General features: G+C 43.4%; 1 protein-coding gene across 2 annotated transcripts in view; it reads left to right on the top strand.

Annotated features, from left to right (window-relative positions):
- The first annotated feature begins 13273 nt into the window (after nucleotides 1-13273).
- The window catches only part of LOC118223572 (ephrin type-B receptor 4a-like), a 41167-nt gene continuing 31207 nt past the window's right edge, over nucleotides 13274-23233 (top strand). For both annotated transcript variants that reach the window (XM_035410275.1, XM_035410274.1), the window contains exon 1: nucleotides 13274-14424. In XM_035410275.1, the coding sequence (XP_035266166.1) occupies nucleotides 14349-14424 (76 nt within the window). In that variant the 5' untranslated portion in view covers nucleotides 13274-14348. The remainder of the gene's footprint in view (nucleotides 14425-23233) is intronic.

The raw sequence follows: 23233 nt of genomic DNA, 5'->3' as shown, positions 1-23233 counted from the left end.
CTTGTAAAAATGCAAGACCCTGACAACTTGGGATGTATCATGAAAACAACCTCTTGGTTGTCTCGCATCTCAACGCATCACAGAATAACCAGTGAAAGAGTAGGGTGAGGATAATTGTAAGGATAATTGGACAAAGCAAATACCAATGGCAAAGAAAAAACAATGTTAAATGCAATATTACATTTAAATTTAATTTTGGATTCATTCAGGATATGAAAGTTTAGCTTGAGGTGTAGTTGTTATGTAGTTGACTATTTATGACTATCTTAGTTGGTCAATCCAAACACAACCTTTTGCAACAATTCATTTAAAGTTTTTAAATTGTATTTAATCTGTTTATCCTTATTTATACCTATTAGTACATTTAGGATGGCAGGTATTTTAAGCTCAAATGTGTACACATGTAGCTAGACACTGACTGTACTTAATAGGTGCACAAGAGTGGACGAGGAGTGGACACTGATAATTAGAGGAAAGCTCTTTCACTGTGTCCTTCTGTATTTCAGCGTTACCGTCTCTAGGTACATTTTGTCCCGGCACTGGTATCAGGAAGGAAAAGGTGTTAAAGGCCCCTGCACTTCCCTAATCTCCCAACAGCCACAGAATCTTTCAGGCTTTACCGGTTCTGTCTTCTGCTGTCTGCATCCAATCACACAATTAACACCGCTTCAGCCGCTGCGGCTAACTAGATGCTAACCGACAAATCAATTTTCGCTAATAGAAGGACAAGAAAATTAACCTTAGGCGGTGCCGCACAAAAATGTACTAACTGCATTTATTAGGGCTGCTTCAGCAAACACCAGGCCAATATCTTACCTGAATTTGTAGCATTATTTGAACATAAGCTTCTATAATTGTGGGATGATTTTTATTGGGTATTGGGTATGGTTTTTTATTCAGGGATGGTTTTGTTTATTATCTGCGGGGGAAACTGCCGTCTTGTGTTCTGTGCCTCATCTGCAAGTGTTATCCTGCGTGACCCGTGTCTCCATTGTCTTTCAAATTGAATGGTGTCTGCAGCCAATACACCTGTCTCAATCCTTTGATGTGCCACGTACAATTTAAAATAATACACTTGTGTTATTTCTGGAGAACAAAGTGCACTTAAAAATGCATATAGTAAATTTTCTCATTCTCAACCATTGGAACATTGGAAGTCATTTATATTTATATTAAGTTTATATTTAATTTATAATCAAAATACAGTCAGAAGTGAAGTCAATAATAAAGTCTTATTTAGAACTGTTAGAATTCTAGCACTACTGCAGGAATAAACAACTGCAAGCAAACAAACCAACCAACAAACAAACAAATGAATAAATCTCTGCTCCCAATGGTTTACAATGTTTTCAAAATATATTTTCTTAAATTCCTCATTGTGGGAGACATATTTTTACATTATTTAGTTTTAGGGTGTATGTTTGAACAGGGTGCATCACTGGCTACAGTTCCACATAATTAATTGTTTTCTGTTTTGAAGAATTACAGCTAGACTATGAGAAAACTTTACTGCTTTCCTGTTCAAAAGGGCACAGGATGATGCAGCTTGGATTAATTTACCTCTGTCATTGGACTAATTCACATCTATTATGTGGACATTTGATTTATAAGATCTAACTTTTTCTGAAAGGTCTCAGCAGAATTAGAAAGTAATAGCCTAATAAACACAGCTGAGTCACTGATTAGAAGTATGCTTTCAACTAAGATATGGGCCCGAAATGAAACAAGCCATTGGGAACAAATAATAAGATTCAGTCTCACATTGTTTCTTGTGTTGTTTTGTTGTTTTGCACGGATAGCTAAATTGATTCATACGACACTGCTGCACCTAACGTTTTAAAATGATCTATTTCAAACCAAAATAACATCAGGCTTCTGAGCTGCGTTTATCAGCTGCCATTTTAGAACAAAGTTAGGTAGTCAGGAAAAACAAGTTGCATAGCCTACCTGCTTCCACAAACAAGTTAAGTAGCATACAAATATGGCAATAGGTTAATTTTTAAACTGCTGACCCATTCAAAGTTGAACTCCGTCAAGCCTGTTTGTCAGCAAAGAAGTCTAAAACACGCTAAGACAGCTAGCTCTGTTTTAAAAGTCAGTTTATTGGACATTTTAAACGGTGTTGATAGGAAAAACAAAGGTAGGGCCACTGAGAAAAACCAGAAAGTGCTTATTCCAAGGGTAATTTGTCGCCGTTATCGCGGCGAGAAGTGACATTAACAGCTCTAGATAAGGCTGTGCAGTCCCCTGGAGTCCAACCTCGGGGCTCGAATAGCCTCCTCAGACGGATTAAAGTGCCCGTACCGCCGGTAGGTATACAGCTGACAGATCGGGGCCTGGTCTGGCTCATTCGCCGCTTCACTGTGAGCTTATCTCGGCTTCGCTAAATCAATCACGGCCGCTGTCTTAGAAGGCCGCGTGCGTTATCAGAGAGTAAAGAGAAGGCAAAGCTCTGTGGATGTACTCAACCGTGACCGTTATATTTCCTGTGCCAGATTCCTGTCGTTTACCAGTGTACTATTTCCCCCCGAGTTCTCTAGTTGTTGAAACATCTTCAAAAATATTTATTATTGATTTAAAATAAAATAAAAAGACTACCCACTGACACTGGTACACACGGGTGAAGACAGAAGTTGGTTGCTTTAATTACCTGGTGGCCACACACGTACAAATGTTCCTTTTTGCACATGCAAGCACCTTTTTCGTCTCACAAACACCTCATCCTGATGCGCTTACTCTTGATCCGTCCCAATGCCCATTGCATACGCTCTTCCCACACTGACAAGGCTGTCTCCACCCCTATCTCTGCTTCTCCGGTTTGAGAGAAGCCAGTTGCAGTGCTGACAGTGCCTGAGAGACCAGGTCATTGACTTCACTCAATGCAGGCGCAGCTTCTCCTCTAATCAAGTGGAATCTGGAATCCACACACACTGGGAGAGCATACCACACGGGTGGATGCCCAGCCATTAACCCATGAGGAGACATATGTGCACTGGCACGCTCCCACACAGATACCGCACGCAGGGCTGGCTCAACAAGAGACGCAAAATCTCTTTCACATAGACCTGCGTTGAAATATACACATGGACACGCAGTGTCAATCACACTCAGATGTATTGTGACAAACCCACGCATCCTTTCCTGCTGACATTAATTCCTACAATAACTTGTCCGGGCCCATGCAGTCATTTGTGGACAGGCTCATTGTGACAAATAAACAACACCCATACCAATGGATTGTTTCATATGCGCTACCTAGCTAGCACACACAGACACACATACATAGATATGAGGGTCTCTCACGCAAACAGACATACGCATAGGTATGCATGCCTCTCGCTATCACACACAGATACATGCATAGAGATTCATGTCTCTCTCTCTCTCTCTCCCTCTCTCTCTCTCTCTCTCTCTCTCTCTCTCACACACACACACACGCACGCACGCGCTCCCTCGGCCCCCCGCTGCGCTCCCGTCTTCCTGTGCTCGGGTGAGGAATGTGATGACGGCATGAGGGGAGAGCGTTCCAGGGGATGCCAGTTCCCCCCGTAGCGCCGGTCTTCCTGCTGCCAGGGCCGAGCCGCTGACAGGAAACGCTGCCGCATCTGACAGGACACTCCATTGTGTCAGGGAGTGCGTGTGCGCGGGCGAGCGTGGGCACAGCCGAGCGTTGTGAGGAGAGCTGTGATGTTGTTTACCACATACGAGAGGGAGCTTGCGGCTATGTACCGAAATGTGTCTGTAAGTGTATGTGTACATCTGTAATATACGCTCATGGCTCTGTGAGTTTTTGGGATGAAAACATCCTTCGAAGTAGCATAATTAAAGGGGCAGGTCAGCCAAAAAATTTAATTACAGTATGTTTCTACTTACCCAGAGGACTATTTGTTCATCCATCCAGATAGTTTTGTTGAGATTTGACATGTTTTCTTGATATCTGCAGCTTACCCTGATACAACGGACCCCAATAGAACTATATGTTTGCCTGCTCAATGCACCTAAAATTTACATTAAAAAAACTCAACAGCAACTTCATTATCCAAATAGGCCTGGCAGACAAGTCCAAACTTGAATGGTGGTAACGTGATGTTGGCGGAATGCCACCATTTGTTGTAGTTTCAATAAAGCAAATTGTTAGCTTGCTTTATTAAAGCACACCAGCTTCAAAATTCATGGTTGAGATAGATGTATTAAAAAAGATGTTGTAGAACAATATCTGAAAATCACTGAGGCTTGTGTTAACTACAGACCTTATTTTCGGCATGAATAGAAAACCCTTTGGGGAAAAAAAGCATTGAAAATCAGCAGAGGGCTAAAAAATGCTAACTCACACCTGGGTTTTAGGACTACAAATTGTAACACTCAATGGTGTGCTTTGGTTGAGACTACACAGTTGGTGTAGTTTGATAGAAGTGGTTCTCAATAAAACTGCACAAATTAAGCTCTGAGGATGTCTGTGGGGATTATTTTAGCAAAGAGACATTGCTGTTGAGTTTTTTTTTAATATACAGTTTCAGCATGTTGAGCACCACACAAATATAGTTCCCATGAGGTCCTTGTGACAGAGCAAGCTGCAGCAGATATCAAGAAAACTCTGGATGGATAGATAGTACTCCAGCTGTAAGTGGAAACATACCTTATTTAAATTTTTGAGTGAAGTGCCCCTTTAAGAAAACAGCTTGTTGGTCTAATCTCCAGTTGATCATGGATGCTGTGGGCCTCCTATCCGATGCTAAAGTTGTATAGTACTGAAACCTACTGCTGACCAGGCTTAATGAGAGACCTGAGAGACTAAGCTGTTGAAAATGCTGTTCAGTGTGAGGGGTGTACTGGAGCTCACAGACGTGAGTTAGCATGTGAACGTTTGCTGATTTCTGTTGTGCGGAACGAACAGCAAGGGCCGTGATGTCAAACCCACAGCAGACTTAGCCCCGTTGCAGTGATGCCATGACTCAGATAATACCACCGATGCCTATCAGTTGGCTGAAATTGCTGTGGGAATTTGGAGGGGGAGGATGTGGCACGGATTCAGAGATGTAAGTTAACATGCGACGGTCCAATACAGAATGAGATGACTCAATAAAAGTGGGAATAGTGCCCTTGCCAGTGTACCTTGGTCTTTAGCTTTGCAGGCCAATCGTATGTCTTGTTGTTCAGAATAGCAGGCAAAGCCCATCCCCATTACGTGCTCAACCTGATGTTCCCACAAACTAGCTCCTATTGTAAAGCTGGCAGGTCTTAAAATATTTTGCTGAACATTTAATATATCCTTCGTTGTACACAAAAAACATCTGGACCAATTGAAAACACACAATAGAACTGAAATAATATGTTTAAAATACCCAGCAAGTGAACTATCTTTAGTATGATGTCTTGTTGAAAATTAAGTGCTGTAATTGACTTATTATTATTATTATTATTATTAGTATTCTTCTTATTATTAATACTAATAATAATAATAATAATAATAATAACTATTATTATTATTATTATTATTATTATTATTATAATACTCACTGCTGCTCAAAGTGTTGACAATGGTGCTGGGATGGTGCTGCTGGTTTTGAATAGGGAGCCCTTTCAATGTGCTCCATATTCCTTTTCTTCACCATGGTCCCAATAGGGTGTGTTTTACACGATATCACGCTCTTTTAATACCGCTAGCATGCATTGTCTGCCATTTCAATGCAGTTCACAGACGTTCGTGACATCCTTCTTCACTGAAGCATGTATTGTGTGTCAGTGTCTTCCTCAGGGGTTGATAATGGAAACAATACCCCAAAGAGCTAGTCTCACATTATCAGTGATATCATCATCAAGGCATCTGAACTGTAAGGAGCTTTAGAGTGCAGCAGAGAGTTATTTGTGTCTTGGGAACTCCACGGCCGAATGGCCCTAGCAGCTCTGCCCTCTCTCTGCTCCACTTTACAGTAGCAAAGGCCACAGCCACTGCTACACACTTCCCACACACTCACACACAATACACACACACACGCACATACTCACACACACACACACACACACACGCACAGTTCTGCCCATCCCGCCCTCCCTGCGGTTTCTCTCTTGCCGCGGGACAGACAGGAAGTGTGAGCTGTTTCACGGGACATCTCCCCATTGTTTGAAGCTGGCTGGAGCCAGTCAGGAAATGGGCTGGCCCATGTGGAGTTCTGGGTGGGGGGCGGGGGTTTGGCAGAGGGGCCAGGGGTTTGGGGGGGTGGGGGGGGGTGGAGGGGAGCAGAGTGCGAGTGTCAGCCGTTTGGCTTTCCTGGCTCTGGGCTGAGAGAGCTGGCTACCATGTCTCCCTCGCCGGTCCTGACGTCGCTCCCCACCATGTTGGGACTTGTTTTCAGTATTGTTCGCCCGAAGCGATGTATCCACCCCCGCCCCCCTGAGGCAGTCTGTGTCACTGTTCCCCATTCAGTCCTATGTAGGCCTAGTATCCTCCAGTGTGCTTTCACAGTGGCCGCATTAGATAAAGGCTCTCTGGAGGCCCGCTGCACACAATGGTAGGAGTTCTTTTGGACAGGTGCATCTGCTTCACAAAGGCGTATAAAACGGGGGAGATACAGTGTCTGCATTCTGCCGTCACAAAGAAAAGGGAGCAGGAAAGACTGGGGATGGCCCATGGGTCCCAGAGAAAGATGTTTTAGAATTTTAACCTCACGGGACAAATGCAGTCCATGAATTGAGATGGTTGGCTCTTACCCGCTTTTCTTTGATGGGGGAGTGTCGACATGGCACTGCCTGTCTTATCTGCGCTACATACCTGTGTACCTGTATACAGTGCTATTGCTTTTCAAAAGACCGGACCTGCATGCTTGGCCATAGTTATTTAGAGCATTGTCCTGTTGGATAGGATTGCACCATATTGTGATTTGGCAGCCTGTTCCTCAGTCCTATTACATTCTTGTGCTGTGTTGAATGCCCCGGATATATAACAAGAACATACATATTGCAAGCGTTAAGTGCAGTGATTGAGGTTAGAATGCTAAGAGCAGAATGCTATGCGCTAAAAATGGAGTGCGTAATTATCTGATATTCCGTCGTAGTGAGCCAGCAGTACTGTGATATTTTTTTCCTCTGCTTCACTCCCCTATACTGTGTCATTGGTACCCCTTATGTAATTCACATCGCTGATTAGCTCGGGGATTCCCAAGGAGTCATCAGGATTGTATGTAGGGTTTGCCCAACGGGTTCCATAATCTCCCATTTGATTCCAAATACCCTTGTTCCTAATGTCCAGTTTTGCCAGGTCAGGTCCAAAAAGCTATCCTGATGGAAGACTTCAGGCTCAATAAATAACACTCTCTCCAATATGCCTGTGCTGAATTATTCCAAAATGCTTGTTCGTCCCAAGGAACATCCATTTTTTTCTCTGATGTGCATGGGCCTTTATGTGTGATGGTGTGTGAGACTGCAACATTCAGCACTGTTTGACTGTGGTCTAATCTGCTCCTACTCTCTGCTTCATTCATTCACTGGGAGATCCCTCATCAAAGCATCCCTCTCTCCCATCCCTCTCTCCGTCTCCTGCCTGCGTCATTCCTCCATTTCATTTGGTTGTCCACCCCAGTCATAAAATCCAAAACTGGTACTTTTTTAAAATCCACAAATGTGTCTCGCTTTCTATGCATTTCTCTTCTTGAAACCCCTCTCTTTCGAATACAGGAAGCACCCATTTCCCACCTTGATTTTTCTCTTTGGTTCCCCCTCTATTCCTCCTGCTTTCACACTCCCCTCCCTCTATTGCGTGATAAATTATTTCATATCCTCCCTTTATTATTTAAATCCTGCATTCCAGGAGACAACTTACCACTCTCCCTGTCCCACTCCCCGTGCTGGATCTGGTCACCATGGCAACACAGCATTTTCACGTTATTTCCTTTTTAATTCGCAATTAAAATTCAATCACACAGAGGAGAGGTGCTTGGGAGGGTGGTAGTTGCCTACCACGGTACTAATCGTGATAGCCATTTAAACATGAGAAGGGAAAAAAAGACAACCACCAATGAGTCAATTAATCCCAGACAGGACATGCTTTCAATGATTGAAAGATTTAATGCTTTTGCTAATGTAACAGCATAGGTATATGTCATCATATTCATTGTTAATGGCTACCAATCCTATGGGGAGTATAACTGAAGTGCATGCATAAAGACCTTTATGGGATTCAACAGACTCAAGACCACTTCTGTGTTAGCACTGGAGTTAAAAGTATTTGGTGTGTGCGTGTGTGTTTTCATTGGCTGGTCATTTGTAGCTTTATTGAATTTCTGCTCTAACCTACCCTGTTCCTGTGTGCCATCATCTCTATTGCACAGACACTTCTGCTACAGAAATAGTCTGTTAATTTCAAAATTTTATTCATACCAATTTACAGTTGTCTATATGGAAGCTAGCTTAAAAACCAAACAATCATGGAAGGGGGGAAGGACAGTAATTACATTGGTAGTTCCACACTCCTGATGAGCATTTGTTCATAATCACTGCCATACTCAAATTCCACTTTAATATAGGTAATCTAATTTAGCCACTGTGAATTATTAGTATCAGAATGTAATCCGAAGGTAATATCTTACTTTGAAATGCCTTGATTCGCCATATCGAGGGTTTCGTGCTAGTTAAGAATCAACAGCTGTACACAACTGACCAAAGGTGTCACAAGCTTGTGAGAACATGGCTGCAATGCGCACAACAACGTTTAGTGCTTCAGTATTAAACGTCTGACCCTGCAGCAGCATGCCTGTAAAGTTACTGCTTAAAAGCAGCATCTCCACATATAAAAATACAATGAGTTTGGGAACTCTGAGAGTTGACGTATCGGTCAGGGCAGACGCACAACGCAACAAAATACAGGCCCTTTGCAGCCACGCTGTTTATTTATGGAAGCTGCCTGCCAATGTACACAAACAAAAAACACCCCAATTCCTCCTTCCCCAGCATCTCTGTAAACATCACGTCTGCTTGGCTCCCTCTCGGCCTGCTTGAATGCCATGTCAGAAGCAAGCCGGAGAGGCCTCTGGGGAGTGATGCTCAGCTGAGCCATTACAGTCCGTGGTGCTGTGACACACCCCACCGTGTGCTAACAAATCCCGCCCAAACCGGCGCTGACTGCAGCCGGGATCCTCGCTTGGCAGTGGGACTCCTCTGGTCAGTCAGCCACCTGCACTCTTCCAGTACTAGCTGCATGCTAAGCTGAGTCTTCCATCTCAACGATCGTGCACCTCAGCTGGTGGACTGCAGAGAGGGGAGCAGCCTCGGCTGGCATCACACCCTTCAGTGCGCAGATTTACCAGCCCGTGCCCTCCTGCATTGTCTGATAATGTTGCGGTGATGGGCAAGGGTCTAAAAATATGAGCGATCAGTCAAAAGAACACAAGATAAAAAATGGGTTTGAAAACATTAAACTGACAGAGACCTGGCCAAGTTATAGCTGGAGAATATATTAAAGGACTAGCAACCATTGCTGAGGAATAGGTGACACTGGCCTAGAGCAAAAATGGCTTCACATAAGGAACAGTAATCTCATTCCATAGCTGCCAGTCTGCTTATTGGCAATACGTCACCGAATATCAAACACTGTAAGTCATCCCATTTCATTTGTACATCTTCCTGTAATTATTTTCATACAACAATGAAACGGACGTTTCAAAAGGATATAAATTCAGGGGGACTGTAGTCCAACCCACAAAGACTGAGGGGGTGGTGTCGGGGGGGGGGGGGGGGGGGGGGGTTCTTTTGCTTTACCCTTGAGGAGCTGTACCTCACCTATGCTGCCCCTCCCTCTCCATTTTAATGTGAAACAAAACCTTGAAGTCGCTTGGATGAAAGTGTCAGTCCATTGAGTAATTCTTGCTTTCAGTCACAACATGGGTGAGAATTGTAATGTACTCGAGCTTTTCTCGGAATACACTAATTTGCCTCTCCGTCACACTGTCAGATAATATATTCAGGCTAAAGCCTTTCATTTGCTCTCAAAGTGGCTTACAGGGGTTACAATTACCTGTTTTACATGAAGACCTGGATCTCCATTTATACAGTAGTGTCCTTCCTGATGCAGACCAGGGGGAGTGAGTCTTTCTCAAGAGGACAGTCACAACACAGGGGCCAGCCCAACCCCCCCTCCCTTCCTCCTTCCCCCCTTCCCCCTCCCCTCCCCACCAGAAGTCAAACTTCAGCTTCACAAGTTCTCCCCCTTCTTTCACACCTTTGGCCCCTCTCTCTCTCAGTTCTCACCCTGTCTTTATTTCATTTCTTTCAACTCCCTTCTCACATTCACCTGCTTTTTCAGTGCCAGCCCGTCAAGAGAGTTTCAGCATCCCAGATAGCCTCTGCTTTATTGCAGAGCTTTTGTGCGAGACCCCCATATTCACCACAAAAAAAAGCAGGTGTCAGGATTTACAGCTCTGCCCTTCCCTTGACAAAGACCTGCGAGATATTATTACATTTACTGCAGCAGGAAACCAAATGAATGCAACTTTATCATTTCCACGGAACGTTTTATAATGTCCTGATGGGATGATAAGCTGTAGAAACCGCTCGAAATGAAAGTGACTGCGCTGCTCGTTCTTAATTGCAAGCGTGCTGCACCCGGCGGTTCAATTTACGTGATATAAAGCACGGAATATTTATTTCAGAATTGCAACCTGAAAGAGGTACACAAACATGGAGGGAAGGTTACACTGTTTTCACGTGAATTTGACTTTTCAACTTTGGCACAGGGTTAACAATTATATGAATCCTGTGATATTATTATAATCATTAGAATAACAAGAAGTTATGAAACTCGCCAGATATATTTAGCATTAATGACTAAACGTAACACAGACGTGTGCCTTTATCGAACCTTGCAGATCTATTGTTCCGTTTTCCTTCGTATGTTTGTCATAATGTGAATAACCACTGGGTGGTGTGTAAAGTCTCTCTGAAACTCAGTCTTGTCTGGCTCGTTCAATGAATATTGATTGACTCAACGTGTGTATTTGACCTGTGTTCATGCTTCTGTGGTTTCGTGTTGTTTATTAATTTTACCAGTCACTCAAACGGCAATCTAGATATTAAACTATGCTTACATATGCAATGTGTACATATGCAATGAATTTGTGTCCATGGTGGCAGTGTAATACAATGAACCCAGAACTGGACTTGTAAACTCAAATGTATTGGTTTGATTTGATTTCCAGCTAGAGGGTGACCATAGGCCCTTAATGGTACTTCACCTGAATTGCTTCAGTAAATATCCAGGTGTATAAATTGATTGCGTGTAAAAATAAAAAATAAAAAATCATAAAAATAAAACGTAAACTGTGGAAGTCGGTCTGAATAAGAGTGTCTGCTAAACCGACATACAATAGGCAATAGTAACTCTTAAATATACAGGCCAGGCTGATATGCCTGACAATTGCTTTCTTTTTAGTTAAACGTAATTTAATAGTTAAAATTTAAAAATAATAATAAAAATGAACCTACTCTTTGTATGTCGAACTGCGTTTTATACGACAACCTGAGGAAAAAAAATTGATGGTTGGCCTATCGGGATGCAATTACCTCCGGTACTCACTGACAGCTATTGTAGTATGCATAGTATTGCAAGTTGACACCCCAAGCGTGAATGACCTTATACATACAGCACAAAGAAGGTTGTGTCAAAGTAGTGTCAAAGTGATTCACGTGTGTGCACAAATCCATTCACACCCACAGACAAAGTTAAAATCATGGCAGATGTGTGTTTTTTTTTTTTAACTTGTGTTTTGTACTACTGAAAAGGGCTGACGTTTACCAAACAGAACGCGGCTTGGATTAGAGTATCCGAATTCTGATATAATTTCTCTTTCTTGTAATCTGCTTGCAACTGATGTAAAATGAGGAGTCACAGTTAGAGATGTGCATAGGCTACATCTAGAATAATGTGTGAAAATAAAAGACAGAGTGGCTCTGTCTTTTATGACGGCGGCTATTTTGAACGAAGTGATGGAAGAATGTCTCCATGCCCTAGACCCTAAACAAGCAGGTTTAATTGGGTAGACTATTTCCTCTCTGTGTAAAACCAGACTAGAGGATTATTTATCGACCCAAGAGATTCATCTATCCAGGCATGAACCTGTAAGGCGCAGCAAACCAAGTATTTTGTAAGCAATCAAAGGATTTGGACTATCCGTACGGGAAGTGACCAGAACATTGGCCGCTTTACTTTTCGGTTCGAATTTGAGCTACAGTCCTTCAAGACCTTAATTCTAATGGTTCATTTCGTTGCGTTGGACACAACTCATCCATTCGATGACCATGGACCTTTGAATAGCAATGGAACAATTCAGATTAACTCAGATTTTCAGATTTTTTAAATAAACAAATAAGGTCGTAAAACATAGGTATAGCTTGGGCCTATCCTTTACCAAACTCGTCAACAAATCGATACAACAATTAAAAAAGGCAGTGATCTGCAAGCTTCCATTAACGAAACGCGCCTCAGTGGTTCTTTCACGGTACCGCCGCCGGGAGAGGATGGGGTCAGAACAAGGGAAGGGAAGAAGCTGCCGACGCAGAACGTGATCGATGAGGGCGGACTGATTAATCGATTACTAAACGTCAGTCGTCAGCTCAAGCGATAAGGCCAAGCTTTTTAAAACGGAAGGAGTGCAAGACGGATCCTATAAAGGAAACGAACTTCAGATAAAATACACATCCGTCAAAAAACGGCTTCACCTGAGGCAGAATGGAGAGGGACCTAAAAGGAAACCTGTAGGGCGAATACCTGTTTCTTCGTCCTTTTCTACCACTTCAGTAATCTACTTCTACTGTACACCTTCTGATGGGGTTTGAATGGAAGGGACCACCCATAATAATAGCAAAAACACAAATGTTAATGATGAAACTTTTCTATGGGCATTAACAGAGAGTATTTAAAAAAAAGGCAACACTCACTTTATGTTGCAGGTCTTGAGACAAGCACCTCGATGGTGGTACTAATTTGACTGTAACTTTGCATATCTTCAGCTCTTAGGTGCTAGAGTAGCATTTTAAATGTAGCCTACTTGTTGGACAAAAAGCGTCAGCCAGATTTATAAATTGCAAAATTATAATTGTAGCCTACATTGGAAAGTTCAGAAAGGCAAATTTAGGCAAGAGCACTTTGATGTTTAAAACGATGCAATAGTTAATTTGCATAGTCGAGAAAACTTTGAAATTTAGATTGACAAAGGACCCACCTGCACGAACCCATTTGTATTTGGCTAATAGTCATATTGACCAGTAGACTGAGAAGTGAAATGGCCAATAGCTTGCTGAATTGATGTGAATGGAGGCGGAGCTCGCGTGAGGAGGAGGGGAACTGCACAGACGGTCACCCCGCGTCTCGTGTCGGCTGCAGTACAGAGAGCACGCGAAGAAAAGTTTCTGCACAAGTTTAATTCATGCCCGTATTTATTTTCGATCGTTTACGTCTATCGTGAAACCTGAATATATTTCAACAGAATTATCTTCAACGCCGAATCTTATCTAAGGAGGAAGGATCCGGCAAAGCAGACCACTTCATCGCTAACCTCCTGAAAAGGCGAAAGGAATGCGATCTTGTTGACGGGAAGGCTGAATCTGTGCGGAGTCGCTTGGAACTGAACGAGACAGGAGTTTGTTTGTGTCTGACTAACAATCAAGTCATTTTTTCATCCCAGCATAGTGCTCGCTATTCGGTTTACACTTCGACGCATTTTTATCGGCATTGATTCTGCGCTCAGCTTATTAGAACGAAACTTTGGGGAGTACAACTGGGGGAAACTCGCTGACAAAGAACACAGCCGGTGCAGCCGGAGGAAATAGTGTTTTCCTATTTCTCTGTCTTTGCCTACTTTATCCCATTCCCGGAGGAGTGAGAGGAGATGGAATATTGCAAAAAGTAGAAAAGACAGGAACAGCAAACAGAGCTGTAGCCTATCACTTTTTAAAGGGGAAATAGCATAGTCACTACCCGGACTCTTTAATTAGAAAATGTATCCATTTTAAAAATAAATTATACATTGCATGCATAATTTATTTGTGGACTAAAGAACGAACTTTATTTTTTTTGCTGATGCCTTTTTGGATTGCTGCTTAAAGGAATCTGGCCCTCTCCGACTCCTGTAATTAAACAGTGGTGGACTATTTAACGACACCAAACTGATCATTTAAATTATGCTGAGCACTTTCTGATTTGTATTCTTGGGAGAGTCGCTAGCGCATCTGTTGTCCGTCACTAATGTGGGGTTCACGGTCGGCGAGGACACGGCCGAGCTGACAGTTTCTCTTACAAAAATAAATAGTTTTCCTTAAATCAGTTGGAGACCATATTTTTGACGGAGTATTTTTCTGCTAATATGGAACATGTGCAATGGACGGTCATCGCTGCGCTCTTGTTCGTCGGGGCTCTCCGTCTGTCTACGGCCGAAGAAGGTAGGCTACGTCCTATTTAAAATATAAATTATTTATTGAAATAAATTATCGTGAATTGTATTCATAGACCTATCGACGGTCTTTGTACCGACATCGTTACCTTAGGTGTAGCTGACATATTTCCCTAGTGCCATCCAACTAAACCTTTTTAGAATACGACTACTACCCAGTGATCACAACGACGGGGCTGAGCGAATAACATGTCAAAGTTAGCCTGTAACTTTGTGGGTAATACTCCCGCATTCAGTGCAAAATTGTATAGCTATATGTTAGGCTGTTTTTGAACACTCTCAAAAATACTATTGCGGATAATATTTCCTGACTGGATAACATGTGCAACTTTGCAATGTGTTGTAAGATAACAGTCTGTTCGACCAACGTGGCCTATATTCTTTGTTATAGTAGCCTACAATTTAAAAATATATATTTTATGATGTCGAATTGGCTGTAAAAATAATTTAGCCTATCATACGCGATGAATCACATTCACCGTAGACCATATGCTGTATACGTTTATTTGAGCTACTTGTGCAAAAACGTCACTAAGTGATTATTTCAAAAATGATCCGTGTTGTTTTATATTCTGTTTCGGTGGCCGTCCCTGAAAGAATCTAAACTATGATTAATTTTCTTGTTGGCTAAAGTAATTATGTTGTAGCCTTCAGTTGTCCAGTTCTTCCCTTGTTCTCTTTGTGTGGCTTCTTTTTAACATTTGAATAGAGTCAAATTTGTGTAGCAGCTGTACAAATAGGATATAGCCTCCATATAGCTTACATATAAAAACTTTAGTGCAGTGGTTCTTAACCTTGTTGGAGGCACCGAACCCCACCAGTTTCATATGCTCATTCACCGAACCCTTCTTTAGTAAAAAATAGTGTGTGTGCCCACTAACTGCAGACTAGACTGAGGGGTGGACCTCTGCGGCGGAGGCTCCACCGAACCCCTGAGACCGACTCACCGAACCCCTAGGGTTCGACCGAACCCAGGTTAAGAACCACTGCTTTAGTGACTACCTGTTGCTGTCACCATCTATTCTTGAAAACAAATGTCTCATCAGTTTGATAGCAATGTTTGGCCCGACTTAGTAGCCTAGGATAACTAAGATAATGGAGAACTGTTAATTAGAACAGATCCGATATAAATTAGATTGATTCGAATCGGAAATTGTGTCGAACAAAGGAATTGACCTTAGCTATGGACTTAAAAACAACACCGCCAGGGCTGCGAGCTATGGTCCAACAGTCCAATCGGAAAATTAGAATCAGGCTACCATTTGAAGTTGATGCAACTGGTTCTACAAATTGTCCTGTATGTCACGTGGCGTTGACTATTGAACCCGCTCATACTGGCGTTCGGCTGTTTTGTGCACATCTAGGCTAAACGTTATTGAGTTATATAGTTAATGATAGCCTCTACATCATTTTAAAATGAGATGAGAATGCAACTCTTGTGATGCGAACCTGCTTTGAACCGAAACGCGTGAAACCGAAGCAGCCAGGGCCTCCCTGAAAATGCTTAGTTTGCAAGGGCCCACTTCCTACCATTGTATCCACAACACTACTGCTGCTATCGCCACATGAAATGATTAACTATTAGCCTATATTATGGGCATTCATTGATCATTTACGTTCTCTATTAGAGGTGTATGAGCACTGCAGCATCTTATAAAAGGATAGCCTATTTGTCACTTCATGCATCTCGCCGAGGTGTCGTGTCGTACGGGTTGTCCGCGTGTGTGCTGTTGGTGTTGCAGACGCGTCTGTCAGTTTTGAGAGTGACAGATCGATCGCGGACTGTGCGGATTAGTTCTGCGTTTCACGCCGTGATGGAGACACCTGGTCCCTGCTAGCGACAATCAATTATCACTCCCGTTTGCGGGAACAGATAAAAAATAAAAAAAGAACAGACGCGTGTGATGGGAATACAATAGCCATCATGCAGTTACTCTTTAGGGAGAACAGTGGTGAGATATTACATCGGTACATTACAACACAATAGCGTATCCTGTTCTATTTTCATTTAAAATTATTATTTATTTTTTAATTCCGTTTACTAGGCGGTTTTTTTTCTTCTGATTTTACTGACCACGTGTTTAAAGTTTTTTTAATTAGATTTTGTTGTACTAAGACTATTAATCCTTTAATACAAAATCCTCCCAACAGCTCCGGCCTAGTCTAATTCATTTCAAAGCTCTAGTAAATCACCAAAGCACTTAGCTTTAGCAAGTTTTATAATATAAAATTACATTATTTATTTATTGCCCTTCACATGCTCATTTATTTTGACCTTGGTGAAGTTTCCCAGACGGCTAGAATGTGTTACAGTACATATGCTAATGTTATTTTTATTATCTTAATGAAAGAATTGTCTCATTAATTTAATTATCTGAAACTACTAATCGCTGGAAAGGTGGCATTTGTTTAACACAGCCGGTAGCCTGCTTGGAGAGGGTTTCATTGAACATTTTCTTTCTGTGATTAAACAATAAAAATCTGTGTAAAAAAAATAAATAAATATATATATATATATATATATATATATATATATATATATATATATACGTACACACACACACACACACACACAGTCTGTAAGTATTTGAACAGTGACACAATTTTTGTTGTTTTGGCTCTGTACTCCAGTTCAGTGGCTTTGAAATGAAACAGTGAATATGAGGTTAAACTGCAGGCAGTCAGCTTTGTGTGTACTGGCATTCATATCAGGGGAACCATGTATGGATTGTAGTCCCTTTTTTACACAGTCCCCCATTTTGGGGGATCAAAAGTGATTGGACAGTATTGACTGCTCAGCTGTTTCATTAGTTCGTGCACCATAAAGCTAACTAAAGGTCTAGAGTTGATTCTATGCGTGGAATTTGCATTTGGAGTCTGTTGCTGTTGTCTCTCAACATGAAGACCAAAGAAGTGTCAATGCTGGTAAAGCAGGCCACCATGGGGTGGAAAAATTAAAATAAATTGATCCAAACCATAGCCTAAACATTGGGTGTGTTTAAATCAACTGTTCGGTGCGTTGTTAAGAAGCAAGAAAGCATTGGTGAGCTCAGCAACAGCAAACAATCTGGAAGACCACAAAAGGTGCCAAGTCAGTCACCTGATCTGAATACAGCTGAAAGGCATTTCACTTGCCGAAGTGAAGACTGAAGGCAAAAATCCCCCAAAACAAGGAGTCATCGAATGCCAAGGATTTTCAACCAAGCACTATATATGATCACTATGTCAGATTATGTTAATTTGTCCAGTTACTTTTGGTCCCCTAAAATGGGGGGCCTATTTGTAAAAATTTGTATGTGGAACACTGGATATGGATCTAAATACTCTTATATTGAAGCTGACTGTCTGATCTTTAATGTTCTTTATTTCATTTAAAATGCAATGTGCTGGAGTACTGATCGAAATTGTGTCACTGTCCAAATGCCTACGCATACATACATACACACATGTAATGCATTATAGCATGTGCATATCATATTCATTTCTACCCGAGTGTGACTCTGAGGGGCTATGTTCTCTCACCTGAGATGTGGCCATTCTGTTTTCTCTTGTTATAGAAATGGAAACTTCACTGCTTTTTCCGTTTGCAAAAACTGCGAGGGACAATATCTCCAGAGCTTAATCTTGGTGGGATAAGAGACACCTAAAACCGCTTTGTTGGAACCCTAAAAGAAAGACAATGCAGCGGGCGCAAATTAGCACTTGGGGAGTTGGGGAGAACACAATGGAAACCTTGCTTTCAAAATCATTCTTTAAAACCTGCTGTCTTGAAAAGAAACTTTTAAAGGGCTTATCTCCTCTCTTTCCCCTTCATTTTCTCCTCCTCCCTCCTCCTCCTCGGTCTACGTCCGGGTTTTCGCAACGAGCGTAATTTGACTAAGAAATGAGTAAATTGCGGCCTTTAGGAGCCAGCGAGAGGGAAAGTGGATGTGTCCTTCGCCCCTTTTCACGTTCCCCTTTCTCTCCTCGCTAGCCAGAGCCGTGTTGTTTGCTCTTGCCGTCTGCCTCCCCGTCGCGAAAATGCGGTTCTGGTCCCCCCAAATCCCATTAAAGGGAACCAAATTTTATAAGGAGAGGATTTGCATTTAAAATGGCCCCCGTCTTCCCTGCTCTCTTTCTCCGCTGCCTAATCCCGCGATTAGCCACTTAAAGAGTTAAACAGCCGTCCGAGAGTTTAATAAATTCTGCAGTGGAAATCCCTCGTGTCTCCCATGGTCCGCCTGTCTCTCCCCCCCCCCCCCCCCCCACATCATTATAACAGTGCACCCCTCAGAGTGCCAGTGTACCACATGGGGAAAGCTTGTGTTGGTGTTATCTAGGCTTTATTTATGATTGACAGTGCTTCTTGAGTCCATGAGTACAAATATGTTTACACTGAGTATAGTTCCTCCTCGGTCAGCATGCAGTTGAGTCACTCGCTCGTAGTTTTTTTATCAGTGTCTTTTGAAGTTTTTATTTAGTTTTCAGAAAAGTTAGTTCATTTTTGGCTGTCTGTATCAGAAACATTTTTCTCTTTTGGGGTTGTGTGTATTTTGACCCTTTATGTTTATGTAACCTTGTAACGCTTAGTTTTTACCAGTATTTAGCCTAGCGTTTGTTGGCATTTGTAGTTCTCAGCGCTGTTCGTTCCATCGAGAGCACGGCCATCTTCGCCGCTTTCCCTCCTTTTTCCCCCACTTTCGCAGTTTTAGTGGCTGATCAATTACTGTGCGAGTGTCGGTCCTCTTCAGATGCCGGCAGGCAAGAGGGCAGGAGAGTGGGGCCAGAGACGTCTCTGGAAAAACCCACACCCCACTCAGCCTGGAGAGCAACGCGGACAATGAGAACACAGGGTGACAAGAACAAGTGCTGGAGTGGGGGGAGAGAGAGGTTCTGACAATGGACGGAGAGGGATGAAAGACAAAAAAGTGAAGGAAAGCTCTTTTACTCTTTTTTTTTTGCATAGAGGAGCTGAGAGGGAGTGGGAGAGGCAGAGGTATGTGGGGGGAGAGGCTGCTGTATCAGGAGGGAGGACGGATTGGGGGGTTTTGGGAGTAAAGTGCTAAGTCTGTGGATTAATGATAACGTGGAAGTGTATTAATCTTTCCGTGACTCACGCTCCCTCTGGCGCGCTGCGAGCGCATTCTGTCGCCGCCAACGTGCGAGCGCGTCCTGTGTAAGGTGATAATCGGAAAGCATACCCACACCTGTTTTTTGGGAGGCCTTCCGGCCGTAGCTCTGAAGGAGGAAACTCCTTTCTCAGCACGCCATTAATTCCGGAACGTGTCTGCAAATACCCTTAAAATTAGGTGTCCCCCCCCCCCCCCGTGCGAGATGCCCCACCACCGGGGGCTTGCGTGTATTGACTTTTTCCACGCGTACTTTTTTATTGATGCTGTGCCCCACCTCAAAACCTCTCAACCCACAAGCCCCTGCTCGGGTCACGTGACCAGGGCCCCCAGTCAGTTTTTCGAGACTGCAGGTTTGTTTTCGGTCGGCTGAAGAAAAATACAGGGGCGTGTGGATGAGAATATGAAAGGAGGCCCAGGCAGCGGGCCCATTAAGGGATGCACCTGGTTTAGCGCCCCTTTGTAGGCCTTTGATTGTTTGGTTTAGCCGGGCGCCGCGTAGCGTGTCAGGCTCTCCCAGCGTTTCTGAGGAAGATCCGATCGCCACAAAGAGCGAAGAGCGGCTGTGATTTGTGCGTCCACCTCCCACTGCAAAGATGTCGCACAACAGTGTGTGTGTGTGTGTGCGCGCGTGTGTGTAAAAAAGTATATGTGTCTGCGTTTTTATAAGAATTTAATAATAATTTTGTTTTAGCGCTGAGTTTGTGTGTGATTATGTATGCATCTGCGCACACGCATCGTGTGTGAATCTGTTTCGGTTGAGTTTTAATTTAGTTTTTCGTGCCTGTATTCTCTGAACGTGTGTGAGGTTTTGAGTATTGTCTGTTCTTTTGTACCGCTGCTGAAGGAATGTTTGAGCCTATTGTATATAAATTGGGAGAAAAGACAGGCCTCTAGAAGGGGATTGGGAATAGTCTATTAAAACGAGCCACCGCTAACATGTATGAGAGAGAAGTCGGAAAGTGGGGGGGTAGAGAGGGAAAAGCATGGAGCAGCGTGGTATGAGTAAAGTTTAACGGAACGATACAACGACGCAGCCGAACATTTCACGTTCCAGGCCGGGAAAAAATAGAGGGAGTGTGTGTGAGAGACCGAGGAAGAGAGTAAAGAGACTGCAGATGGAGAGAAACATTCGGTGTGGCGCACACGGGGCCCTATGTGAGCCCGTACTGTGACTGGTGACGCAGGATTGCCATAAGGAGGCTCGCTGGCTGGCGAGGAGACTCCATATTTTACTGTATACAGTATGCCCAAAGCGTAGCAGGCAGTCATGTTTATGATGGACTGATAATCTTTTCAGGAGATGGAACTGCAATATTGTTTTCATATGTTTGTGCATTTCGAGCCGGTGTGTATTTACGTCTGCGCGTCCATTTGCCGTTTATACTTAAGATAAGTGCAGCTCGGTCGCGGTAATTACGGTCTGAAAAACGGTAATGTAATTACAGTTTGAACGTTTTCACAAGTGATCTGAGCGTGCTGGCTATAATGGTGCGCATATGCGCGGTCGTACTTTGCCCGTCTGTTCTGATATTTTGTCTGTCTACGTTCAGGGTCGTGCGTATGCTTATGTACACCCTGCAGGATTTGACCAAAGCTATAGTACTCCACATATTAAGAGGCTAGCCCACCAGTTGTAGTTTACATGTGCATATATGTTTGTGTGAATATGTATAACTAAAATAAAACATTAAAAATATTTGTTGTATAAATATTGCTTGTATAAATACTTACATCTACATGTAAATATTTATATCAGTGCAATGTTGGTTAACGGAACTATCCCTTTTATAATGGCCAAAAATGTGCATTTAAATGGCCACTGTCATAAGTTAACAGTTGATTTGTATGAGGTCATGCACAATATGCACAAAGCAGGGTGCTGCTTAATTACACTCTTAAGGACTAAGGTGCATTAGGATTTGGGCATTAGTGGCAGGGGAACCGTACGTTTGTGCGCAGTCTCTCTGCTTTGGGTGTCACCTTCATCCCGCCTATCTCCCAGAACCCTGTACTCCATTTTGGCTCAGATTTTCCATGGAGTCACGGGAGGACACAGCCAGACTGGTTGTACAGGCCTAATTATGGTGAGACTCAATTTGGGAGCCAGACAGCACTTCATTCGTGTGTAATCTCACCCTCTTGCGCTAATTACTTAATTGATGCTGATCCCCCATTAAACCACAAAATGATGGTGGAAGAACAACTTTAAAGGTTTTTTCTTTTCATTAAAATTTTTCTCAGATCCAGATAAACTCCCAGTCTAACCCCCAAGACCCCCCCCCCACACCCACTCACAAAGCCTACCCCACCCTACCCAACACCACACTGTTTTAATCAAGATGAAAGTCAATCGCGTCACATCACGGAGCTGGTTTTACTTGGTGTATAAACAGCAAAGTTTCTCGATGTTTGAAAACGTTCCAGCGTTGCTTCTCAATCCTCCGTTTGCTTTAGTGTTCCAATTTAGCTGAAATGAGCTTTGAGGAACCGCGATTCCTCGCAGAGTTCAGTATCTCCTGTTACCAAAGATTTATAAAGAAATCTGCGAAACATATTTCTCTAGCAGATTAACGTGCGCAGCGCTAGCTGGGCCCTGCAAATTCAGGGAGAGCCCAAGGAGGCAGAAAAAAACGCTCTCAGTTTCCCTCTCTGACTTTTTAAGCCCATTAATCCGAATGGGTTTTGGGGGGGAAACTCTCAGCGCGACAGTCTGTGTACATCAGATGTCTCGGAATTAGACAAAGGAAAAGCAAAGTCGCAGAGCACAGGGGCCGAAACAGTGAAAGAGCAGCCAGAGAAGCTGTGTTATCGTGGTAAATATTCAGCGATTGGAGCAGGCGAACGTCTTCTTCCTGCCCAAACAATCATGCACAGTGCTGTGCTCGACCCACCGAACCACAGCCTCTCTTCATCTTCGGTCGTACTTCAGGACTGGATTCCAGCTATGGACTAGCCGTGGTCGATTTGACCACGGAAGCCGCGTGTATTATTATTAAATGCTCATATTTTCGGGGGGGGGGGATAAACGTACCTAGCGCCTGTGATTCTGAGAGCACATTGCAGACGTGACACTGCCGCTGCGAGAACACGCTCGTCGGCTGGGAACCTACTTGACCCGCACTTTCACGGTCCAGCGGGTCTGGAGAATAGCGATCACACAGAGAGACCCACCCCAGTCCACAGTCCGGACCTCTCCGGGCCCTTCTCAGCTCCCCCGCCCCCCTCCCCCGGGCCGACTGCAGGCTCAGGAACGGGACGAGGGGGGAGGTAGCGGAGAGGGATTAGTGTTAATCTGCGCAGCCTAATCTCGGAGCCTCTCAGACCCAGCTCTCTCACACTGAGAGTCTCTCTGCCTGCACTCTCACACACGCAGACACACACACTCTCACGCACAGACACACACTCTCTCACACACAGACACACACTCTCACACACGCAGACACACACTCTCACACACACAGACACACACTCTCACACACACTCTCACACACGCAGACACACACACTCTCACGCACAGACACACACTCTCTCACACACAGACACACACTCTCTCACACACAGACACACACTCTCACACACGCAGACACACAGACACTCTCACACACGCAGACACACACACACTCTCACACACAGACACACACACTCTCACACACGCAGACACACACACTCTCACACGCAGACACACAC

This window comes from Anguilla anguilla, chromosome 3 (genome assembly GCF_013347855.1).
Source record: "Anguilla anguilla isolate fAngAng1 chromosome 3, fAngAng1.pri, whole genome shotgun sequence".
NCBI lineage: Eukaryota > Metazoa > Chordata > Actinopteri > Anguilliformes > Anguillidae > Anguilla > Anguilla anguilla.
This window is presented reverse-complemented; position numbering and strand designations above follow the sequence as displayed.